The sequence below is a fragment of the Amphiura filiformis genome, chromosome 13 (genome assembly GCF_039555335.1).
Source record: "Amphiura filiformis chromosome 13, Afil_fr2py, whole genome shotgun sequence".
NCBI classification, from domain to species: domain Eukaryota; kingdom Metazoa; phylum Echinodermata; class Ophiuroidea; order Amphilepidida; family Amphiuridae; genus Amphiura; species Amphiura filiformis.
Window position 1 is genome coordinate 65,037,500 of NC_092640.1, and position 19,913 is coordinate 65,057,412.

The following is a 19,913-nucleotide window of genomic DNA, read 5'->3' on the forward strand; positions in this document are numbered from 1 at the left end:
TCAGGCACTGTTACACTGCTTGGAATTTTGGGGACTTTTGATGTGTTAATATGCTTTTCTGAAATGAATGGTGATTAAATGGATTCTGTTGCAATTAGTGGTGGGTTAACCCCTTATTTGTCTTAATTTGACTAGACTATACACCAATCCGACTTCGCCATTACTGCGGTGTCCCCGATGTAAAACTGCGGTGTCCCGAGGTCGGGGGTTCCACCTTCCACCCATTATTTATTGCGTGCTACACAGAATTGTATCCGGGAATTGTACAACACAGTGATATTCAATACACGATCATAAGTATTGAATTACGAATTAAATCTCCCGCTCTGGTACATCTGTGTTACCGTCAATAGAGGGCCAAATACAGTAAACGCTTCTCGGATTGGTGTATAGCCGGTTTCCAGCTCTGGCAAACCCGCCAATAAAACCATATCCTACAAAAGTACCTACCAAGCAAACACAAACCGTTTTTAAAACGTTTTATACAGGTTATATTTTAAGTTTTTTGTTTTGGTAAAAACGTTTTAACCAACATTAAGTGTCGGGTTATATAAAGGTCATGAAACGCTTTAAAACGTTTTGTATGAAAAGACACTACAAATATATTTGTAAAATGTTTTAAAAATGTTATAGTAAAATATGTTTTTGCAAACATCTTGGCCAAATATTTTGTCAAAACTTGAATAACATTATGTTAGAATATTTGCAGTAAGTTATCATAAAATGTTTTTGAATGTTATGAAAACGTTTTATACCCTATATATAACCTTTATATAACACGGCATTTAAACGTTTTTTGGCAACCTTTTCTAACCTTTTTGCGAATGATGTCGAAAAAGTTTTGTGTTTGCTGGAATACCCGCTCGTTCCCGTCACGATAGCTTAATGGAATAAAATCGCATCATGCCGAATAAGGTATGAAAGTACGCAGAACAAAGTCCCCATCTATTGACTACTTTATTTTCCAATAATATAAGCTTTAGTGTCTTTAAGATATAGTGCTTGGACACCTTTGGGTGCAGTATAGTTGTTGTACGGTACATCTATAGATTATAACAATCATGTTTATGTACCTCAGTGACTTGTTTAGCATTGTGGGTAAAACGGTAAAATAATAAATACGCCGGGGTCATGGAGGTCGTATATCACTTCCTGTGACCGGAGGTTTCGGCATTGCTCTTATGAACACTCACCCTCCTGGCTATGTATACTGTTTATAATCAAACCAAAGACGGAACTTCATTGCCATCAAAAAGGCTGGCTACGCGTACAGACCACAAGTATGAATATATATCACTGGAAAAGTAGACATTACTGAACGACTAACAAAATGACGTGGATTCAATCTTGTTTGCACGTGTTGGTGATTACTACATGTACCGTAGCTGTAAGCTGTAAGTAAAGTTATGTATTACTTAAAGCTTGTATTGACAAATACAGTATCCGTTGTCAATGTGTTTCCTTTGTTGGTGGCTGCAATTACATTAGGCCCTTTATACCCAGCAAACACAAAACATTTTCGACATCATTCGCAAAAGGTTAGAAAAGGTTGCTAGAAAACGTTCAAATGCCGGGTTATATAAAGGGTATTTGTATAAAACGTTTTCATAACATTCAAAAACGTTTTTGATAGCTTATTGCAAATATTATAACAAAACAAAAAGCAACAAAATATTTGGCAGCAAATGTTTGCCAAAAAATATTTAACAATAACATTTTGTAAACATCTTAAAAGTATTTTGTAGCGTATTTTCATACAAATAATTTACATGACCTATTATTTAATGTTATTAAAACGATTTTACCAAAACAAAAAATCCAAAATATTACCTGTTAAAATGTTTTTAAAACGTTCTGTGTTTGCTGGGTAGTATGTGTATTATACCGTATTAATAAGGGGCTGTGCAATAATTACGAGCCGCCCACGAGTAAAATTTTCAAATTGCTCTCCAAAAAATGCTCACCCCTTTAGGCCAGCCAAAAATTGCTTGCCACCCCCTCTCGGCCTGCCGAAAAAAAATCGCCCCCCCTTGCAGATGCCAAAATTTTGGGGATCCCGAGTTTGGAGGAGGGTAAAACTGTCGGGTAAGAATTTTTGGCCAGAAAGGGAAAGCGCAAACAAGCCGAGGGGACTTTATGGAAAAAGTTACAATTACTATCATCTGGATACAGATCTGACATGCTGCAATAGCCTTTATTATGGCAGAATATGAATAGAGATTGTAGTCTTGATAAACGACGTTCTTAATGCCGTCATGAGGGTTTTCTAGAAAATTCATAATAAACAAACTATGCCATGATTATGAGGGAGCTTCCTCTAGCTCTTGATATAGGATTATACATGGCATATTTTTTGGCAGACCGGGGAGGGGGAGGGGGTGGTTGTAAGCAATTTCTGGCACGCCGGTTTTAAATTTACCCCTCCCCGGGCTCCGCAAAGTTATTGCACAGCCTAAACAATACTAGGTGGGATTATTCAATTTGGGCTTGAATTTGATACATAAGGACACGAAATCGGTCTCGGACTCGGACATTGAGGACTCGGACTCGGACTCGGACATCAGAAATTGGCAGAGACTCGGACTCGGACACCAAGGACTCGGACTCCGACTCGGATGACGATGACTCGACTACAACTCTGTTCACAGCTAGTTGAATAGTTGATCCAAGCAAAGGTCATTTCAACCAATCAAATGAAATGAAAATCAGGATTATTTTCTTTATAGAAGCAGCATAATGGTAATGACCATATTATAATTATACTTTTTTTTCACTTACAGCACAAGATCCAACAACATCGGAACCTACGACATCTATAACAGGTATTTCTTTTAAGTCTTTAACAAATACCATGCCATCAATTTGTACAAACTGAATTATTTTGATTTCAAGTTGACGCCAGGCATCGGTTGGTCGGTCAACTTTTGCGCAAACTACACGTGTACTGATTTGAAGAACAAGTGATCCATGTTGGTTTTTATGTCCGTTTGTATAATGCACATATCAAATGCAACCCCGGCCCCTGGGGACCCGGGGATGGCCGGGTCGTGGGCCGTGGATTTGGGGTTTAAAAGTTCAAGTCCCGGGTAAACACCTGGCCAGTCCCGGACCCACCCGGGCAAAACTCAGCCACTCCCCGGCCCCCCGGGGCGAATATCCGATGCAAACCGATGCAAACCCCAGGTATTCCTCGGCCCAAGTTCCCGGCCCTGAGCACCGGATATAGGCTTGGATCTTAATATGGTTTTAATATCGCGGCAATCTTTTCATGCGGGCTCAAAATTCGTGGGATGATGTCTTCAATGGACTGCCAAGCTCTGGACATGCTGGTGGATTCAAACGCTTCAAATATATGCCAACATGTGTGTTGCAAATACGTCAGTTACTTACCTTGTTGCAAAACATCTAAAATGATAAACGTAATTAGGCTACGTAGATTCTCGTCAATAGCGCAGAGCAGCGTAATTCTTTCCTTTCCTTCCTATTAGGTGTAGGCCTACTTGCTTTAGGGCGCACACTACTAAATAATCGTCCCATTGAAATACACGGGAAAATACAAGAACGTAAGTTTGTTTTTCTACCCCATGTAACAACATTTTTAATATTTTGATCAAACCAACGTCCTAAATAAAGATTAAAGTTGTATTTAAATTTAATTTTTTGGGACAAGTTAAGACAAACTTGAAAGATACGAACTCCTGAACAGCGCCATCCCGAATTTCAGCCGGCACTCTCGCTTCCTTGCCAGTTCCGGCCATGATATTGTTCCGAGGGCCTATTACCCATGCCCATTCGATTCGGAACATTTTCTGAACAGATTTGTAATGTTGAGCTCCTATTCTATCGTTTTTATCAAAACAACCAAGAGTCACTCAAATTTGGTTCCCTCGGGACGCCGATATATTTCGCATAGGCGCTATTTTTTACCGGAACTACGAAGGGTTACACCAAATGCGGAAGGATTTAGTGTAGTGCACTCTTTACTGTTTGAGTATCAACGCACGGGCTTCAACGTGTACAGTTTACATCATAGGCATGGAATCAAAAAATTTGTTACCCCTTTATTTTGCCACAGTTTTGGGGTACATTTCAGTGATTGTGGTGCATAACTGGGTGGGTTTCAGTGGAGACTAATGCACCCAACTGGATGCCCATTTACGACCAAAATGTTGCTGAGTATGTATGGAGCTCAGAAAGGCAAATAATGTAGGCTGAAACCATTTCATGGTTCAGCAAAAACGCTGCTTACACGGCGTAAGTCCGATTATGAATACACGTAAAGTTGGTTAGCATGGTTAGAAGGCAATTAGATACATTTTTCAGATTCGGACTATCAGTGTTTTTCATATTCGAACTATATTGAAGTATGTCTCACATTCAAAAGTGAAATGTCAGATGTTATAGGCCTACTGTTTCCACTTTCGGACTAACGTCTATTAACATCTAGCGACCCTTTTTCGGACGAGCGCACCGTCGAAGGAATTTTACGTTGCATTATATCAATGTCGGACTCAATCACCCGACTTTCCCACTTAGTCATTTCGTGTATTTTTCATGCTTTATAGTGGCAGGGGGAACGGGACAAGTGGGGGATCCCTGTGTGCCATCCATGCTTGTTTTAAATATTACGAGGCATGAATGGCGGGTCGGAAAATGCCGGGAATAAACCAGAAATATCATATTGATATCACTCGGAAGTTCATTTGTCAAGATTTAGTTCAGATAATGACATTTTCTTGACCATTTCTTGACTTTTCTTAACTATTCATTAAAATTTAAATAAAAAAATAGTTAAGGAAAGTCAAGAACTAGTCAAGAAAATTACCAAATCTTGAATAAATCTGAACAAATGGACTTCCCAGTGTATAGGACGTACATGTAGGTCTATCCAACTTGAATGCAACTTCTAATTACAATGAGGCTATTCTGTAAAGGCCCATACCCCATCCAAATAGGCCTACCTTGAATATTCTTTAAAATCAAATGACCATCTATCAAACTTTTGGCGAACAAGTTATAATATTTTGGATATTATTTAAAACATCCTTTGACGATTCGTGATTAATGATAACTGCTCCAAAAACGATCACAGATGTCACAAAAGTATCGTGGATTCTTTTATTATCACGGTCTGTTTTGTTTTTGTTTGTAGACCTAATAATTTAAAACTTTACTCTCGGCGGGTGGTTAAAACTCGTAAAAAAATAACCAATACATTGGCATAAATAAGCGTATTGCAGGCTCTCGTTTGCACGTGCATGTCAATAAGCCAGTGTGGTCTGGTTAAACATGCTAACTTTCGAGCCCCGTTAAATAACAGATACTACATGGCTTACTGCAAAATTTGGAAACAACAGCCAAGATTTTGTTTTTGGAATGGATTTAAATGAAGAGTAACATTAATGTGGCGACTCAGTGGATTATTGATATACATCCACGGCTCAAGTACGGCCAATTGATAGGATTCCTCGGCCCATAAATGTGGGCATCCTTACTAGCAAACCACGGCAATGTGCACGGCCCAATTTACTGGTTGGAAACCCCGGGTAAGTTACGACATAATCCCGGCCCTCCCCGGGTAAAGTCCCAGCCCAATTTCCCGGGGTTTTGGCCGACGTCAAGTCTTATACCAGTCCCGGCCAACACCCGGCTCCCCCCGGGACACATTTTGAGTCAAATCTCGGGTCACATAATGTCAAGTCCCGGACTACCCCCGGGTCCCCAGGGGCCGGGGTTGCATTTGATATGTGCATAAGTTGAAACATCACACATTATGCAGTTACTGTCCGCTTTCCTATTCAGTGCACACATGGCGCTCCAATTGATGATTGACCTCTAGCTCACTCACTGTACTGTAGGTATAGGCAATATACTAGTTAGTGCGCTGGTGGGAAAACCCTTCACCCAATAAAAGCCATAGAGGCTCACATGTGAATTATAATGTTTATCTTTAACATACTACAATTTGAATTAACAAATGTTACGTAAAAGCTGTTGTCGAGCTGTTTTTCCGAAGAGAGTCTTCCAAAATTTCATAAAAGTCGGACGTGTAATTTCAATGGCAAATTGTGCTCAACAGCTGACTCGCGATAGCTCAAACTTCGAACGGACACCATCGTGTGATCGGTTTGACCAATTTTCGCCATAGAAGCTGTAAAAAAACTTCAATTACTTTCCTCTATGGTCATTTAAAAATAATTAAAATGCGATTTTGAGAAGATTGTTGTCGAGCCCTCCCAAATATGGAGTTCTGACTGCCCGAAAGGGAGCTAAAAAATGGAAAAACTTTTTCCAAACCGTGTTAAGTCTAAAACCACATGTTTCTCATTTACTTATTAATAACTGTGACAAGTTTGATATGAGTTGTACCATCAACATGGCTGGATAACAAAATGCAGACTATTGTTCTCATTTCGGTAACAAAGGCCACGCTCAGTATTGTTACTGAGCGTTGGTTTGTAATGGTGCATCCAACTGAAATTATAATACCTAATTCATCATAGCACATTGCAATATCACACAGTTAAATCAGAAACATATGGTCGAATCCAGCGAAAAGTGTACACGACATGTCCAGGGCCATATATAATAAGATCCACTTCTGTAAAAAAAACTTAGACACAGAGACCCCAAAACATGCTATTTTGACCCATTTTTTCAAAAAATTTCTTCAAGTATTTTAAAAAACATCTATATCAGTTATGAAAAGCAGTCATTGGATTGAATCTAAATTGATTTCCTGAAAGGTGCGTATTCAAAGATTGCCTGTTCAATTTTTCACATATTTGTAAATAATTATGAATTTTTTGTGATAATTTTTTGACCTTTGCACTAGATATATGTTTAAAAAATGGAAATTACATGGCTCAGAATTGATACACTAATAGGTCCTCACCATTATATTGCTATTTGTATATATTATGAGCCTCATATGTAACATAATAAGGGCCCCAGGGCCCAAACGCTCAAACATGGGGCCGGCGTTACTCGTTAAATAAAGCAGCTACAACGCTCTGCTTGAGTATACTGATACCACTTCAGAATTAACGTTGTTGAGTACTTGAGCTACGCGCTTGTACGTATATCCTTATTTGAAAGTTCCCGTTGATGAAACTTTTGTGAGAGTGGTATAACAACATAGACAATATTTTCTTGATCAAAAACGCCTATATCTGTTTTGTATTTTAATGTAAACATAACTAAAATGTCAGTCAAGTTGTTAAAAATTGAAAAATTTGCATAACTTATTCAAAAATAATTAGACTAGATGTACCGTAAGGGTAAATTGTTGTAGTTTTCAAAAGACTTGTTATTTATGTACAAATTAAAATTTAAAGTACACCAAATGAATGTAGGCATTTACATTCCTGTTATGCCCTGTTGAATGAATCTATATCATGTACATAAAGATATGCAAATGTTATGTTAATTAAATCATATCTCTGCAACCATACATGTAAAGACTTTTGGCTATACCTCAGATTTACAAGAATAACATAAGGTCAAAAAATCCTATATCTTATGTACTTTATTTACTTTTGTTAAGGGATGGGGTATGAACGTTTGGATAGTGTTTATTGTGGGACATTAGAGCACATCAGACATATCAAATTGCATTCTGAATACGAAGAATGTCCTTCTGATATCAAATAATTTTGATTTTTTGAAATTCGTAATGTAATACACATTTTATGGCAAATGATTAAAAATTGATATTTTTGATCTTTAACATTACTCGAAGTAAACTTTATCAATCTGATGATTTATACTTAAAGTGTATGTAGGTGGGATGAAAAGCCGACGATCAATTAAAAATTTTGACCTTTCGTATTGAAGATATGGATTTTTCCCCCAAAACACCAAAAAAAAAATTAGGTCTTACACATACACTTTAAGAATATATCATTAGATTTATAAAATTTACTTCGAGGACAGTTATAATTATATCCAAAATTTAAAAAATATCAAATTTTAATAATTTGTCATAAAATTTGTATTATATCGTGAATTTCAAAAAATGAAAATTATTTTATATCAGAAAGACATTCTTTGTATTCAGAATGCAATTCGATATGTCTGATGTGCTCTCTCATGTCCTACAAAAAACACTGTCGAAACGCTCAAAACGCTCATTCCAGATCCCTTCAGGAATCGACTTTTTGCACCAGTTCTGCTGCCCTATTGATGAGAGCCCTTACTTAAAATTATGTTAGCCTATTTCAGAATTGTTCTGTGTTATTTTGATCCACATTATTAAACAATTGATGACATATGTTTTATGTTATTTGAATATTGCTTTGTCTGCAAAATATACATATAAACACTTAAACTCTTGTGTCTTTCCATACTAGTGAGTGCCACATATGCATTTGGAAGCACTGGAGGTCTTATCACATTGCGGCTGCCAGAAACAAGTTGGTTGAGAACAGATCGGGATGACCTTAGTCTTGGTTTTATTACAAGTTCTGAGAACTCAGTGTCACTTAATTGCGAGTTTGTCAAAGGAACGTCATTTTTGGAGCATATCAGCGTCAATATTTATCACGTTTCAGGGAGATGGGGGACACTGAAATTGGTATATGTATGTGTGACCCACAAATGTAAGTTTGTTTGTTTGTTTGTTTGTTTGTGTGTGTTTTTTTAACATGAAAGGCACATGCCTCGGTAGAGGTGTGTTGTCTATAATTAAAGTACAGTACTTTAAATACCGTTATACTTGTTTTGGTATAAAGTATTAAAGCACATGACTTTAAATATACTTGTTTGGTATAAAGTACAATTACAGTGCAGTACTTTAAATATGATTTTTTTCAGTATGCTTTAAATGTACCTTTCTGGTCATTGTGCTTTATTTGTACTTAAAGGTACTTTATCGTCGTTCCAAATGTCGCACATTGGAATGTTGTTTAGAAAGCATATTTAAAGTACAGTGCTTTAGATTATACTTGTTTTGGTTATAAAGTATAATTAAAGCACAGTACTTTTAATATGCTTGTTTGGTATAAAGTACAATACTTTATGTGCTTTTTTCAGTATGCTTAAAATGTACTTTTCGGGTCATTGTGCTTTATGTGTACTTTAGAGGTACTTTATCGTCGTTCCAAATGTCGCACATTGGAATGTTGTTTAGAAAGCATATTCAAAGTACAGTGCTTTAAATATACTTGTTTTGGTCCAGGGCATATAAATAAGCCGCCAGATCTTAGCTTTTATGACAAATAATATCGTACATGCAGTGTAATACTAGTAGACTAATAGGTAGTAATTGAAATAACTTTAACACTCTTTTCGCCACTGAAATTTATTTTGATTCAAACCATGGAAAAGAAGACAACAGACTGAAGTGATGCCTTTGAAGATGTTGAAGTCTCCTACCCTGTACTTTCCTCCATTCTTCACAAAATAAATACGTCGTCTACAAACTGCGCATGTGTATTATGTGATGCTGTTTTTTGACTGAGGGCGTTAGTCTAAGTGACATAAGCTATTAAAACTTGCTATAGAAATGACACTTAGTAATTGAACACCAAGGTAACTAATTTGAAAATAGCAACCGACAAAAAGTGTTTGGGTGTCTTTATTTGTAACTTTCAGCTCTGAGACAGAACTTAAAAGTCATTTCATACAGATGGTCCCCGCGCAGATTCTTATGTTGGTGGGACGCTGCGGACATTTTACCTCCTGCGGAAGACTCGAGCTGGAAATAAACCAATACGTCTGTCGCAACGGTAAAAAGTCGGTTTCCTGTTGCGACAGACATAGCAGTTCATCTTTCGTAGCAGCTAAAACTTACCGTCTCGTTTTCCGCTGCAGAAAACGTCCAAATAATCAAACAAAGCCCCGAACAAATGTGATAATTTGAGCGGAAAGAATCAAGGGTTGGAATTAATAATCGCTGCGGAGAACGAAAAATGCCACGTCTGATGCAACGAGAAACGACCGCATAAACGTCTGACTATATTTTTGCCTTTATGGTCAGTCCTGTACAATGATTTTATAAAGTCGAAAATATATTATCGACTTACCTCACATGGGCGCAGCCATTTGCAGTTGGCGCCAGGTTGTCTGGCATGTGGCTTGAAGCTCTGCGGGTGGTCTTCCTGTAGTTTTCAATGGCAAGATAGGAACTGTGGCCATTTTTCTGCTTAGAACATTGTATTTTGTGCTAATTTAAAACAATATTACAGAAAATTCTCTCGATAACATTTTAAATCTCTCGACAAAGATTTTACAAATATTGTTGTGTGCATTGTATGTGAAATTTAGAATCACCCAGTGCTCAGAATTTTTGCCGTAAGCGGTTTATCAAAAAGTCATGATTCATTTTCAAAATTCTCCTTTTCATTTGTGTGTGCAGCTGAAAATCATCCAGCCATCTGACAATGGGTGGTTTGCTAATGGCTGCCTCCATGAGCTCTACTCGAAAATATATTATCGACTATATAAAATCATTGTACAGGACTGATGGTAGGGAAGCATTCACAATATCATTGAGATAGAAACTGTGGCTAATAAGCCCAATCGGCATTGGAAGTTTGCAATGCATTGTAGGACAGTTTTTGCAGTTTTAGGACACTTTGTCCTTTGACCTTTCAGGAAATTCAGGAATATTGGGTTTTTGTACGTACAAAATATAATCTAAAATGTTTTACAATATTTAAAACAAATATAAAAAATATTAGTGTTTTATAAATTAATTATTTGGTATTTTTAATGATCACAATTGTGACAATAATAAGAAAATTAATAATAATTACGTAAATTTTCCCGATATGTCAGAGGTCAAAGTGTCCTAAAACTGCTCTCAAAAACCGGAAGTTAGAATGGCGATTGGGCTTATTAGTCGCTACGTCTCTCGATACGTTAAAACACCGGTAAAACGTCCGACAGACACAGCGACACTACAATTATGTAAAATCTCGTAAATAATGTAAAATATTACACAACTTTTAAGTAAACTGGAAATTATATAACAGTTTAAAGTGACAATGAAGGGGTTATTTGCTTATCAATTTGTTTACAAGGAAATGGTGTGAATTCAGCAGGTAAAGTGATTATTTAAATAGAGTGTGATAATATAATTCACTTGAACTATTGAGACTGAACTTGAAAAGTGTATGTTGGTTTGACCTTGGTATCATTGAATGTCAAGTTAGAGATGGTGAATGAAATCAATGACCCATGCTATGTTATGACTAAGTGTATTTGGCTATGTATACTAGTACATACTAAAACCAAAGACGGAACTTACTTGTCATAAAACGGTATACGGTGTGTAAAGATCAGCACCGTATGTATATCATTTGCAAAATCTTAAGAGTTGCTCTTAGCCTTTACCGACAAAAGTAGACATTGCTAAGTAAAAATAATGATGATGATTCAATGTTTGCTGCATGTGTTGGTGATTACTGCCGTAGCTGTACGCTGTAAGTTAATTAATGTTTAACAGTACTTAAAAGTTAATTTAGTATTAAATGCAGCGTAACCGTTGCCAATATTTTTTTGTTGGTTAATGAGATGACATGTATCATGCAGTATAAGTTTATCTCTTGAAATGAACCCTAAATGTGCAATTTGAATTGAGACAATTTCTGTTCTTAGCAATTTGTTGCTGAACATAGGGAATTTCTTCAGAGCTCACACCACCAAAAAGAAATATGGTTGACTGACCTTAAATTTCCTATCACCTGTTTCAGTTCATAAAAAAGGTTATAGACATGTATTAAATATTAAAATGAGCAGAAATGTGCATGGTTTTGGATTACTTTTTTGGATTAAACAGCAATGTGCTCCCTCCCTTGTTCTGAATGCCCTGGAGTTGGATCAATTATAGCTTCATTAATGCCAGCAAGCAGCTAGTTACCATGGGCAAAATGAGAAAAACATGATGGCAGCAATCTTCATCAAGAGACCTTCTTAATCGGTACCATTTATCAAGTTCTTGTAAGAAGTGATTCTTAACTTACTTTCAATAAGGCGGTTTATGTCAATAGAGTAACTGCAAAGGTTCATTGAAGCATAATAGTCCTTTTATATTAATACGGCAAAGCTTTCGATAACCTTGGTTAACATTTAAGGGGGAGCTTATTAACATGTAAAAGTGTTCTTCAGATCTTTAGGAAAATAACCATTATGCATGAAAGCATTACTATACGTGTAATGGTAGGAAAAAACCGGTTTGGCTTCAGAAAACATGTCGGTATTGGATCGAGCATGCACGCCTTGTTTCGAGGGTTACGCATTATGTTCGACTTCCGCGAAAGAAGCAGGTTCAAAATGATCAAACGTGTGCATTCGAGAACACTAACTTCATCATTTATGTAATTGTGCTACGTAAATCAGTGGCTTTTTCGTTATTACCACGTCAACATTTGACAACTAGTTAAACAAGACAAATCCAATGAAAACCATGATTGTTGTCTTTATAAGAAGAGCCCAGCAAATCCAAAAACATTTTTAAAACGTTTTAAACAGGTTATATTTTGGGTTTTGGTTTAGGTAAAAATGTTTTAATAACATTAAAATTAAAACATTTTAAAACGTTTTATATAAAAACAAACTACAATGATACTTTTTTAATGTTTTCAAAGTGTTATTGTAAAATATTTTGTTGCGAATATTTTTTGCCAAATACTGAAATAACATTATGTTAGAATATTTGCTGTAGGTCATAAAAAATGTTTTTGAATGCTATGAAAACGTTTTATACCCTTTATATAACCCGACATTTAAACATTTTCTGGCAACCTTTTATAACCTTTACGAATGATGTCAAAAACGTTTTGTGTTTGCTGGGAGCTTAGTTGCAAAAGCTCTTACAGCCATTTTTGACTTTTTGAGAAAAACAGTTTTGTTTTTAATTGTGCAATTATTACTTGTTCGATTTGATTCATTTTGGTTTTGGATAAGGTGTTGATGAACAGAAACTAAATGAATAGATTTGGTTTAATTTTCAAGCCTCCCTGTTTATTTTATTATTTCTTTTATATCGAGCCTTTTGGGGATGTAAGGCCTTTTGCAACTAAATAAATTTACCCCTTTTCTAGAAACCACCTTTGCAATCAAATTTGAGCCCATTTTTTGCACTACTTTTTGTAACTTGACTAATGCTTTCAAAATCAAAAAGAAAAATTGAAATATCTCATTTACTTTTTTAATTATACATTTTTAATTTAATTTGGCAAAATGCCATTTTTTTAATAATTCCGAAGCTACAACTTTTGATAATTAAAATGATTTTTTCAAACATAGTGACTCCAAACAGTTCCTTTTGGTTTAAACAGTTAAAGAATATTCAAGGCTACTATTATACATCAATACATTAAAACAAAACTCATTTTAAGTTCAGATTTCTGGAAATTCTCTAATATTTCCGAAACGGGAAATATACGATATCTCCGGAAGGAAATGTGGTATGAAGGTCAAACAACCACCAAATTGTGTATTTTTACCCACACTATAATGTCATGCCAATATACTCAGCATAATTGTAATGGCCATATCGTATATCATTATAACCAAAATGTGCTTTTAATTATCCACTTAACACTCATTTATTTGTTTGGATTCATTTTCAGCACAAGATCCAACCACATGGGAACCTACGACAACTAGAATAGGTATTACTTTTTAAAGTAAAACTAAAAGTACGGCCAACTTCTGTACAGCGAACAATGCTTAAATATTTGCATATTAGTGTCCATGTTTGTTTTCATGTCCCATGTATAACTTAATATAAATTATACCTCTACCAGCCATCGAAAATTATTTGCAATTTTAATCACCAAGTAGAACTTTTTTAAGATATGGGTTTTGAAGAATGTTTAATACATCACAGTATTTTTTCAAAAACTGTTCCATATTTTGCTAAATCAGTAAAAATGGTGCAAAATAAGTGCTAATTAATGTTATTTCCCGAGTGACATGCAATAAGTGCACTGCCTGAATGACGATTTATGATACTTGCACGTTTTAGGTATGCAACTGGCAATTCTGGATGATGATAACCTTAGGAAGTATAATCCAGATCTAGGCCTATAAAAAAGCCTATATATAATTATTCCGCAATTGTCTTTGGAGAGTAAAGAGCAGAAAACAAGAAGGTCAAAAGGTAAGCATAGGCCTACACATTGGTTAAACCCGGTGGTTAGGTTAGCTTAAATTTTCATTTTACCGCATAGCAAAAGCCTAACATAAATAATAATAATAATAATATTGAATGGCTTATTTTCGTGTGATACAAGAATAATATTGCACTCGATAGAAAAATATTCTTGTATCACACTCAAAGCCATTCAATATTATATAAATATTCAAAGGATGGCACGGTTGGCTAGCCAATATGATTAAAAGAAACGATAGATAGAAATGAAAATTGGACCGAAAACTCGAATAAAGAGAAAAAAAAGAGAAAGAGAACCAAATAGAACAAAAGAGAGAAAGATTGAGAAAGAAATCAATAAAGAATCAGAAACAGAAAAAAAGTTATAACGTGGGTTTTGAACCCTACGTCTATCTTGAAATAATTTTACAAAATGCATCAATGTAATGCGATAGACAATTTGGTCATACGACCTGCTCCGCGCGACAATTCAATATCATAGTCTAGTAATTTTGATGATCAATACCTTACACGATTTCGATGACTGATTATATTATATATTGCTACAGTCTAAACTATGACAGACGACAAAACCAGGTGGTGTCGTTTTCTATTTTCAATATATAAAACAAAATGGAGATCTTGCTTCTGATTAATGGAATCGATTTAAGGACCCCTCAGAAAAACCTGTGACTAAATTTTTAATTCTTGAAGAAAAGTTATGTGGGAAATCTAAAAATTAGTTTTCAAAGTTTATATTATGGATTTGAAATTTATTACTAATTTCGAAATAAGATGAAACTTTATTTCTCATGTTACAGAGTGTTTTCATGGACCGGATATCATTAGGCGTAGCAACTCACAACAAGGTACCGGAATCTCGGCATATGCAATTATCTTGTTTCAAAATGACGTAATATCGTGTAATGGACATCTAACAACGTGGAAGTTTTTTCCATCGCTAGCACAGGCTATCAAACTATTAGTTCTACGACCAATCAGAAACAAGTACAAAGTCGTCGGTGTTACTAATGTTCCTCTGGGATCTGTGACACTTGGTATGGCTAATGAATACGACGTACCAGAATCATCTCGTATTGCAGTTGAAGCAGGAGATGTTTTAGGTTTAGTGAATTGCAATCAACCTACTTCCACGTGTGGGTATGGAATATTTCATGACACTGGTGGTAGTCGTCAGTCCTCTTTCAAAACACTCGGAGCCTTATCCGATGTAACAGTAGATTACACATTTGATGCTAGTCAATATCCCGATTCTACCTTTTCCGTTTCAGCTACAGTAGTACCAGGTATGAGTATCTGTACTTTTAGATGTTAGTTTATAGGTATTTTCAAACATTATTGCCTTGTTAACTTGAATGGTATGATAATGATACTCTGCTTCTTGGCAACAAAATGGGTGATGCAACAAAGTACACCATTTGTCACATTATTCATTACATCATAATACAGGGTGAGTCAAAAAAGTGCAATAGAGAAAAGAATCCATTTTTATTAAAGAACCGAGTTGAATCTTTTAGGTTTGAAAACATTTTATATATGATATATTCATCAGCAACCTTGTGTGAAGAAATAAAGGAATTAGCATTTACCGTTTTGTTTTTATGACACATTTTATAGCGATACCCAATTTTAATGTTTTTCCAAGAGACATATAAAATTTGAATGTCAGCGCACTCTGTGTAAGGTAGATTTGGAACAACTGCCATTTTCTTAACCTCATTGGCATTGAAATTAAATGGAGCACCCACAGTGTTATTGCCCTTGGTCTTTTATAAGGAAAAGAAACATTATTTGTTGTTATTTTCATTTTACCTTTACTTTAAAGATGTTTATTCTCAATCAAAAACATACAAATTTGAAGGCGGGTTTTTTCAAATGTCAAAATAAAATGCGCGTAAATTGAAGTGGAGTGAATTACAAAATATCCAGTAAGTTGGACATATTGGGATTAAAAAACTGGAGTTGGAGTCGAGTGAGGTATAAAGGACTTAAATTAATGTTAGAAAGTTTGTTTGAACAGAAAAAAAGAAATTGAAATAACGCAAAAATCAACCTTTTTAAGTTGATGTCAGTTTTAGGGCCAATACCTTTACCGTGCATTGTGTGCTCTTATTCAAAATACATGGTATCTCGTGGACAAATAACGAAATTGTGTATCGCAGCAAAAGGACTTATAAAAATTAAACGGCAGTCGCGATTCACTTCATATTTTCACAGAAGGTGACTATTAATTTAACTAATTTGACATGTTTATCATGTTTTTTCGTCAGATAATATCGGAACAACATCACCAGTTCTATTCACCTCTCCTGAAGGTATGTTTGAAAGTACAGGGTGTGCAAAGATACATATTGTAAAGTGACACTTGTCAAAATATTCTGAAACCAACCTTGAAATAATTGCCTTCTTCATTCGTTTGCATGCTTATCATTATACATTACTCAAGGGTTAGGTATTTCGTAAAGCTCATGGCATCACTTATACCGTTTTAAAACTCGGATATCAACTTATAGAATTTGGTGTTAATAATAATTTACAGCGTGCAAACTCAAAGGTGTAATTTCGATTAGCATCTTATAGTTAGGACATTATGATATAATATGGAAATGTCCTCGAGTACTACTTTCGGAAGAATAACATTATTATTATTATTATTATTATTATTATTATTATTATTATTATTATTATTATTATTATTATTATTATATTATTATTATTATTATTATTATTATTATTATTATTATTATTATTATTATTATTATTATTATTATTATTATTATTATTATTATTATTATTATTATTATTATTATTATTATTATTATTATTATTATTATTATTATTATTATTATCCCAACATCACCACCAGGGTGACCACGGCTACGTTTCCATTTTCGTAACTCGCTCTCCCTCTGGAAAGGTTTTGTGGTTTTCGTTTTTTACAATGATGTTATCCACATTTTATTGATATGACTGGTGATATTTGAACAATTAGTCTTAGCTGATTGTCATTTTCTTACTTCAGATAATGTCCTTACAACATCACCACATCTTTTCACTTCTCCCGAAGGTAAGCCTGAAAGTAACATGACTACAACAAGATTGAGGGTCTTTGGCTGTTACAATAAACTTTGAATACGTCATTTTTGCGCTCAAGATTTTCTACACGTAATAAGATAACCCGTTTTGGGTAATGGGCATGCAGAATGCGAATTTGTGACCAGCAATGTAAAAAGAACAATGTAAAAATGTTTTAATGATTTCTGTTTAACAGGTAGGAAATACCGGTTTTAATTTCATGTAAGCATCACAATTTATTTATATCCCTAACCCTGACCCTAACCCTTAACCTAACCCTAAACCTAAATCCTAAGCCTAAACCCTAACCTAACCCAAAACCCTACAACCAAACCTTAAAGTTCGTGATTATGCTTAAATATGAAAAGTAGAACCGAAATACCCAAGGCTAAGTATACAACACAGGTCAAAGGTGCCCCCAAACACTAAAACAAAAGGCCGGCCATTTCTCAAGCAGCTCTAGGACTCTGGTTTGATCCACTGATAGCCTGTGAAAAGAATACATTGGCACGGGTGCATGAATCCCATATTTTGAATATTATGGGTACTATGACCCAAAATGTTAAAACAAAGGGCCGGCTGTTTCTCAGCAAATAAAGCTCTATGAGCTCTGAGTTGGTATACTGATAGCACTTGACAATTATACCTTAACCCGTGAACGCAAGCCCCCATAGGTCAATGGCCGGCCCCATGGCTCCAAATGTTAAACCAAAGGGCCGATCGTTTCTCAGCAAATAAAGTAGCTTCAGGACTCATAGTTGGTAATTTGCTAACACTGGAACATTTTATTTTTATATGCATAATGTGGGCCACGACGACGACGAAAGATGATGATGATGATATAAATGTTGTTTGATTTAACGTGCGCTTCAGCTAGGCATGGCCTAATTATCAGCACACTTCAACAATTATTCCGCTGCCATTAGGATATATCAGAATCATTTCCGCTTCACCAAGTCCGCAACTGATGCGCAGGTACTTTCAGCGACTTAGATTGTGGTTACCCCCAGCAGCTCCCCATTTTACACCTGGGTGGAGTGAAGCAATTGGGAATTAAGCTATCTTGCTCAAGGATGCAACACACTGGCCGTGGTGGGGCTCGAACCCGCAACCTTCCGATCATGAAGCTCGCGCCCTAACCATTGGGCCACCGTGCTTCCCATGATATGATGCCGATGATAATGATGATGACGACGACGACGACGATGATGATGATGGTTAGCATAACCTATATTATTGAGCGACATGATTTAAACCTATTGCAAGATTGTGCAGATATTGATAGGAATATTGTTATTTTTCTCATGAGCAAGACACAGATTTACGTTTATACCACTAACATCATTTTACTATAAGTTTACTAATCCGTCAATATTCATTCTCATCTTCATGCTTCAGATAGAAGTGTCGGAACCACATCGCCAGCTGTCTTCCCTACTCCTGAAGGTAAAATACACGGTGTCTAAAGATAAACATTTCAAACTCAGAGCTTGGAATCGAGCTCAGGACACTTACAAAAAATTGGAACACCATTGTTTTTGCTTGCTAGTGACTCTAAACATCCTCATGAACAACAATTATACAAAAATGACCAAAAATTACAAACGGGAATTGTAATTTGCATATATCCAAAATAGCGGCTATAATGCTGGGCTCAAATTTCTAAATTGGGCGAATATGGATAAAACAGTCTATTCCTCTCATTAAGAAAATAAGTATAGTTTGATCTATCTCCGATGTACAGTTCTTGAGTTATAGGCATAAAGGTCAATTAATGTCAAACTTTGGTCTCCATCATTGTCCAAGGGGGTAATACAAATGCTCCGATTTTGGTCAAATTGGTCTCAAATTGTTCCGCTTAGTACGATGTCCCGTTTTAGAATAATGGTCATTCATTAAGAGGGTAGTTACTTTTTTGATATGTTTATTCTTTTCAATGTGGAATTATATAGACTTACAATTTTCCTGTCGTATGTGTATACATATGTATGATTGATTCAATATTTATAATACATGATTTATTTACATTCCACTATATGCGCATGTTCAAAGAATATCTTTCGTTTCAGGTGCACAAAATATAGCGAAATTAATTTAACCAATTTATTCATAATTATAAAACGCGATAATGAAACGCGAGCACTGTTGCAAGCAAACCCGCGATTCATGCTGCGTACATGACACCATGCTCTCCGCATTGCACTGTATTACGATGTAGGATTGACCAAGGTTTGCAGGATGACATTTTATTTGTTTTGGATTTTGTTTGTATTCTGTTTTTTGTTGTTGCAAACATCTGTCAACTACAAATGGGTATTCTTCCCCAAATTCAATTTAGATGACATGAGTTCCTTGATACATTATTATAATTCATTTATCTATCACCGGATATCTTCCTGTTCTGTATCTAAAACATTTATGTCTGTCGTCGTTCAGTTTTGGTTTTGTTATGTCGCAGGTAATCATGGATCTTGACATGCTAATCTATTATACTTTACATTACATTACTTAATTAGGAGCACTGTTAAACACTGAAGACGACATTCGCGACATTGCAAGAAGAAAACAACTAGCTAACTTTGCTTTCACTCAATATAAAGACATCCTCACCAGCATCAATAAAGGAAAAGATGATTCATCAGCATACCAGTACCAGAATCGTTATTATTCATTTTCTTTCTTTCTTTTAATTGAACGTTCTGTTTAACCTTTCTTC

The 19,913-nt window shown here is 35.5% G+C and overlaps 2 protein-coding genes across 2 annotated transcripts; both read left to right on the forward strand.

Annotated features, from left to right (window-relative positions):
* Positions 1 to 1,003: 1,003 nt before the first annotated feature.
* On the forward strand, positions 1,004 to 9,042 carry LOC140167841 (uncharacterized). The gene is made up of 4 exons (XM_072191132.1): positions 1,004 to 1,394; positions 2,781 to 2,822; positions 8,352 to 8,581; positions 9,034 to 9,042. Exons 1-4 carry the CDS (start codon positions 1,331 to 1,333, stop codon positions 9,040 to 9,042), a joined length of 345 nt encoding a protein of 114 aa, XP_072047233.1. The 5' UTR covers positions 1,004 to 1,330.
* A 1,595-nt stretch (positions 9,043 to 10,637) lies between these two features.
* LOC140168651 (uncharacterized) lies at positions 10,638 to 19,098 on the forward strand. Its single transcript, XM_072192062.1, has 6 exons — positions 10,638 to 11,426; positions 13,578 to 13,619; positions 14,923 to 15,408; positions 16,393 to 16,437; positions 17,145 to 17,189; positions 18,596 to 19,098. Exons 1-6 carry the CDS (start codon positions 11,369 to 11,371, stop codon positions 18,661 to 18,663), a joined length of 744 nt encoding a protein of 247 aa, XP_072048163.1. The 5' UTR covers positions 10,638 to 11,368; the 3' UTR covers positions 18,664 to 19,098.
* Positions 19,099 to 19,913: the final 815 nt, after the last annotated feature.

Coding starts and splice junctions, on each gene's coding strand:
- LOC140167841 (XM_072191132.1), top strand. CDS start 1,331: ATGACGTGGATTCAATCTTGTTTGCACGTGTTGGTGATTACTACATGT. Junction 1,395..2,780: donor ATGTACCGTAGCTGTAAGCT/GTAAGTAAAGTT, acceptor TTTCACTTACAG/CACAAGATCCAACAACATCG. Junction 2,823..8,351: donor ACCTACGACATCTATAACAG/GTATTTCTTTTA, acceptor TTTCCATACTAG/TGAGTGCCACATATGCATTT.
- LOC140168651 (XM_072192062.1), top strand. CDS start 11,369: ATGATGATGATTCAATGTTTGCTGCATGTGTTGGTGATTACTGCCGTA. Junction 13,620..14,922: donor ACCTACGACAACTAGAATAG/GTATTACTTTTT, acceptor CTCATGTTACAG/AGTGTTTTCATGGACCGGAT. Junction 17,190..18,595: donor TCTTTTCACTTCTCCCGAAG/GTAAGCCTGAAA, acceptor TTCATGCTTCAG/ATAGAAGTGTCGGAACCACA.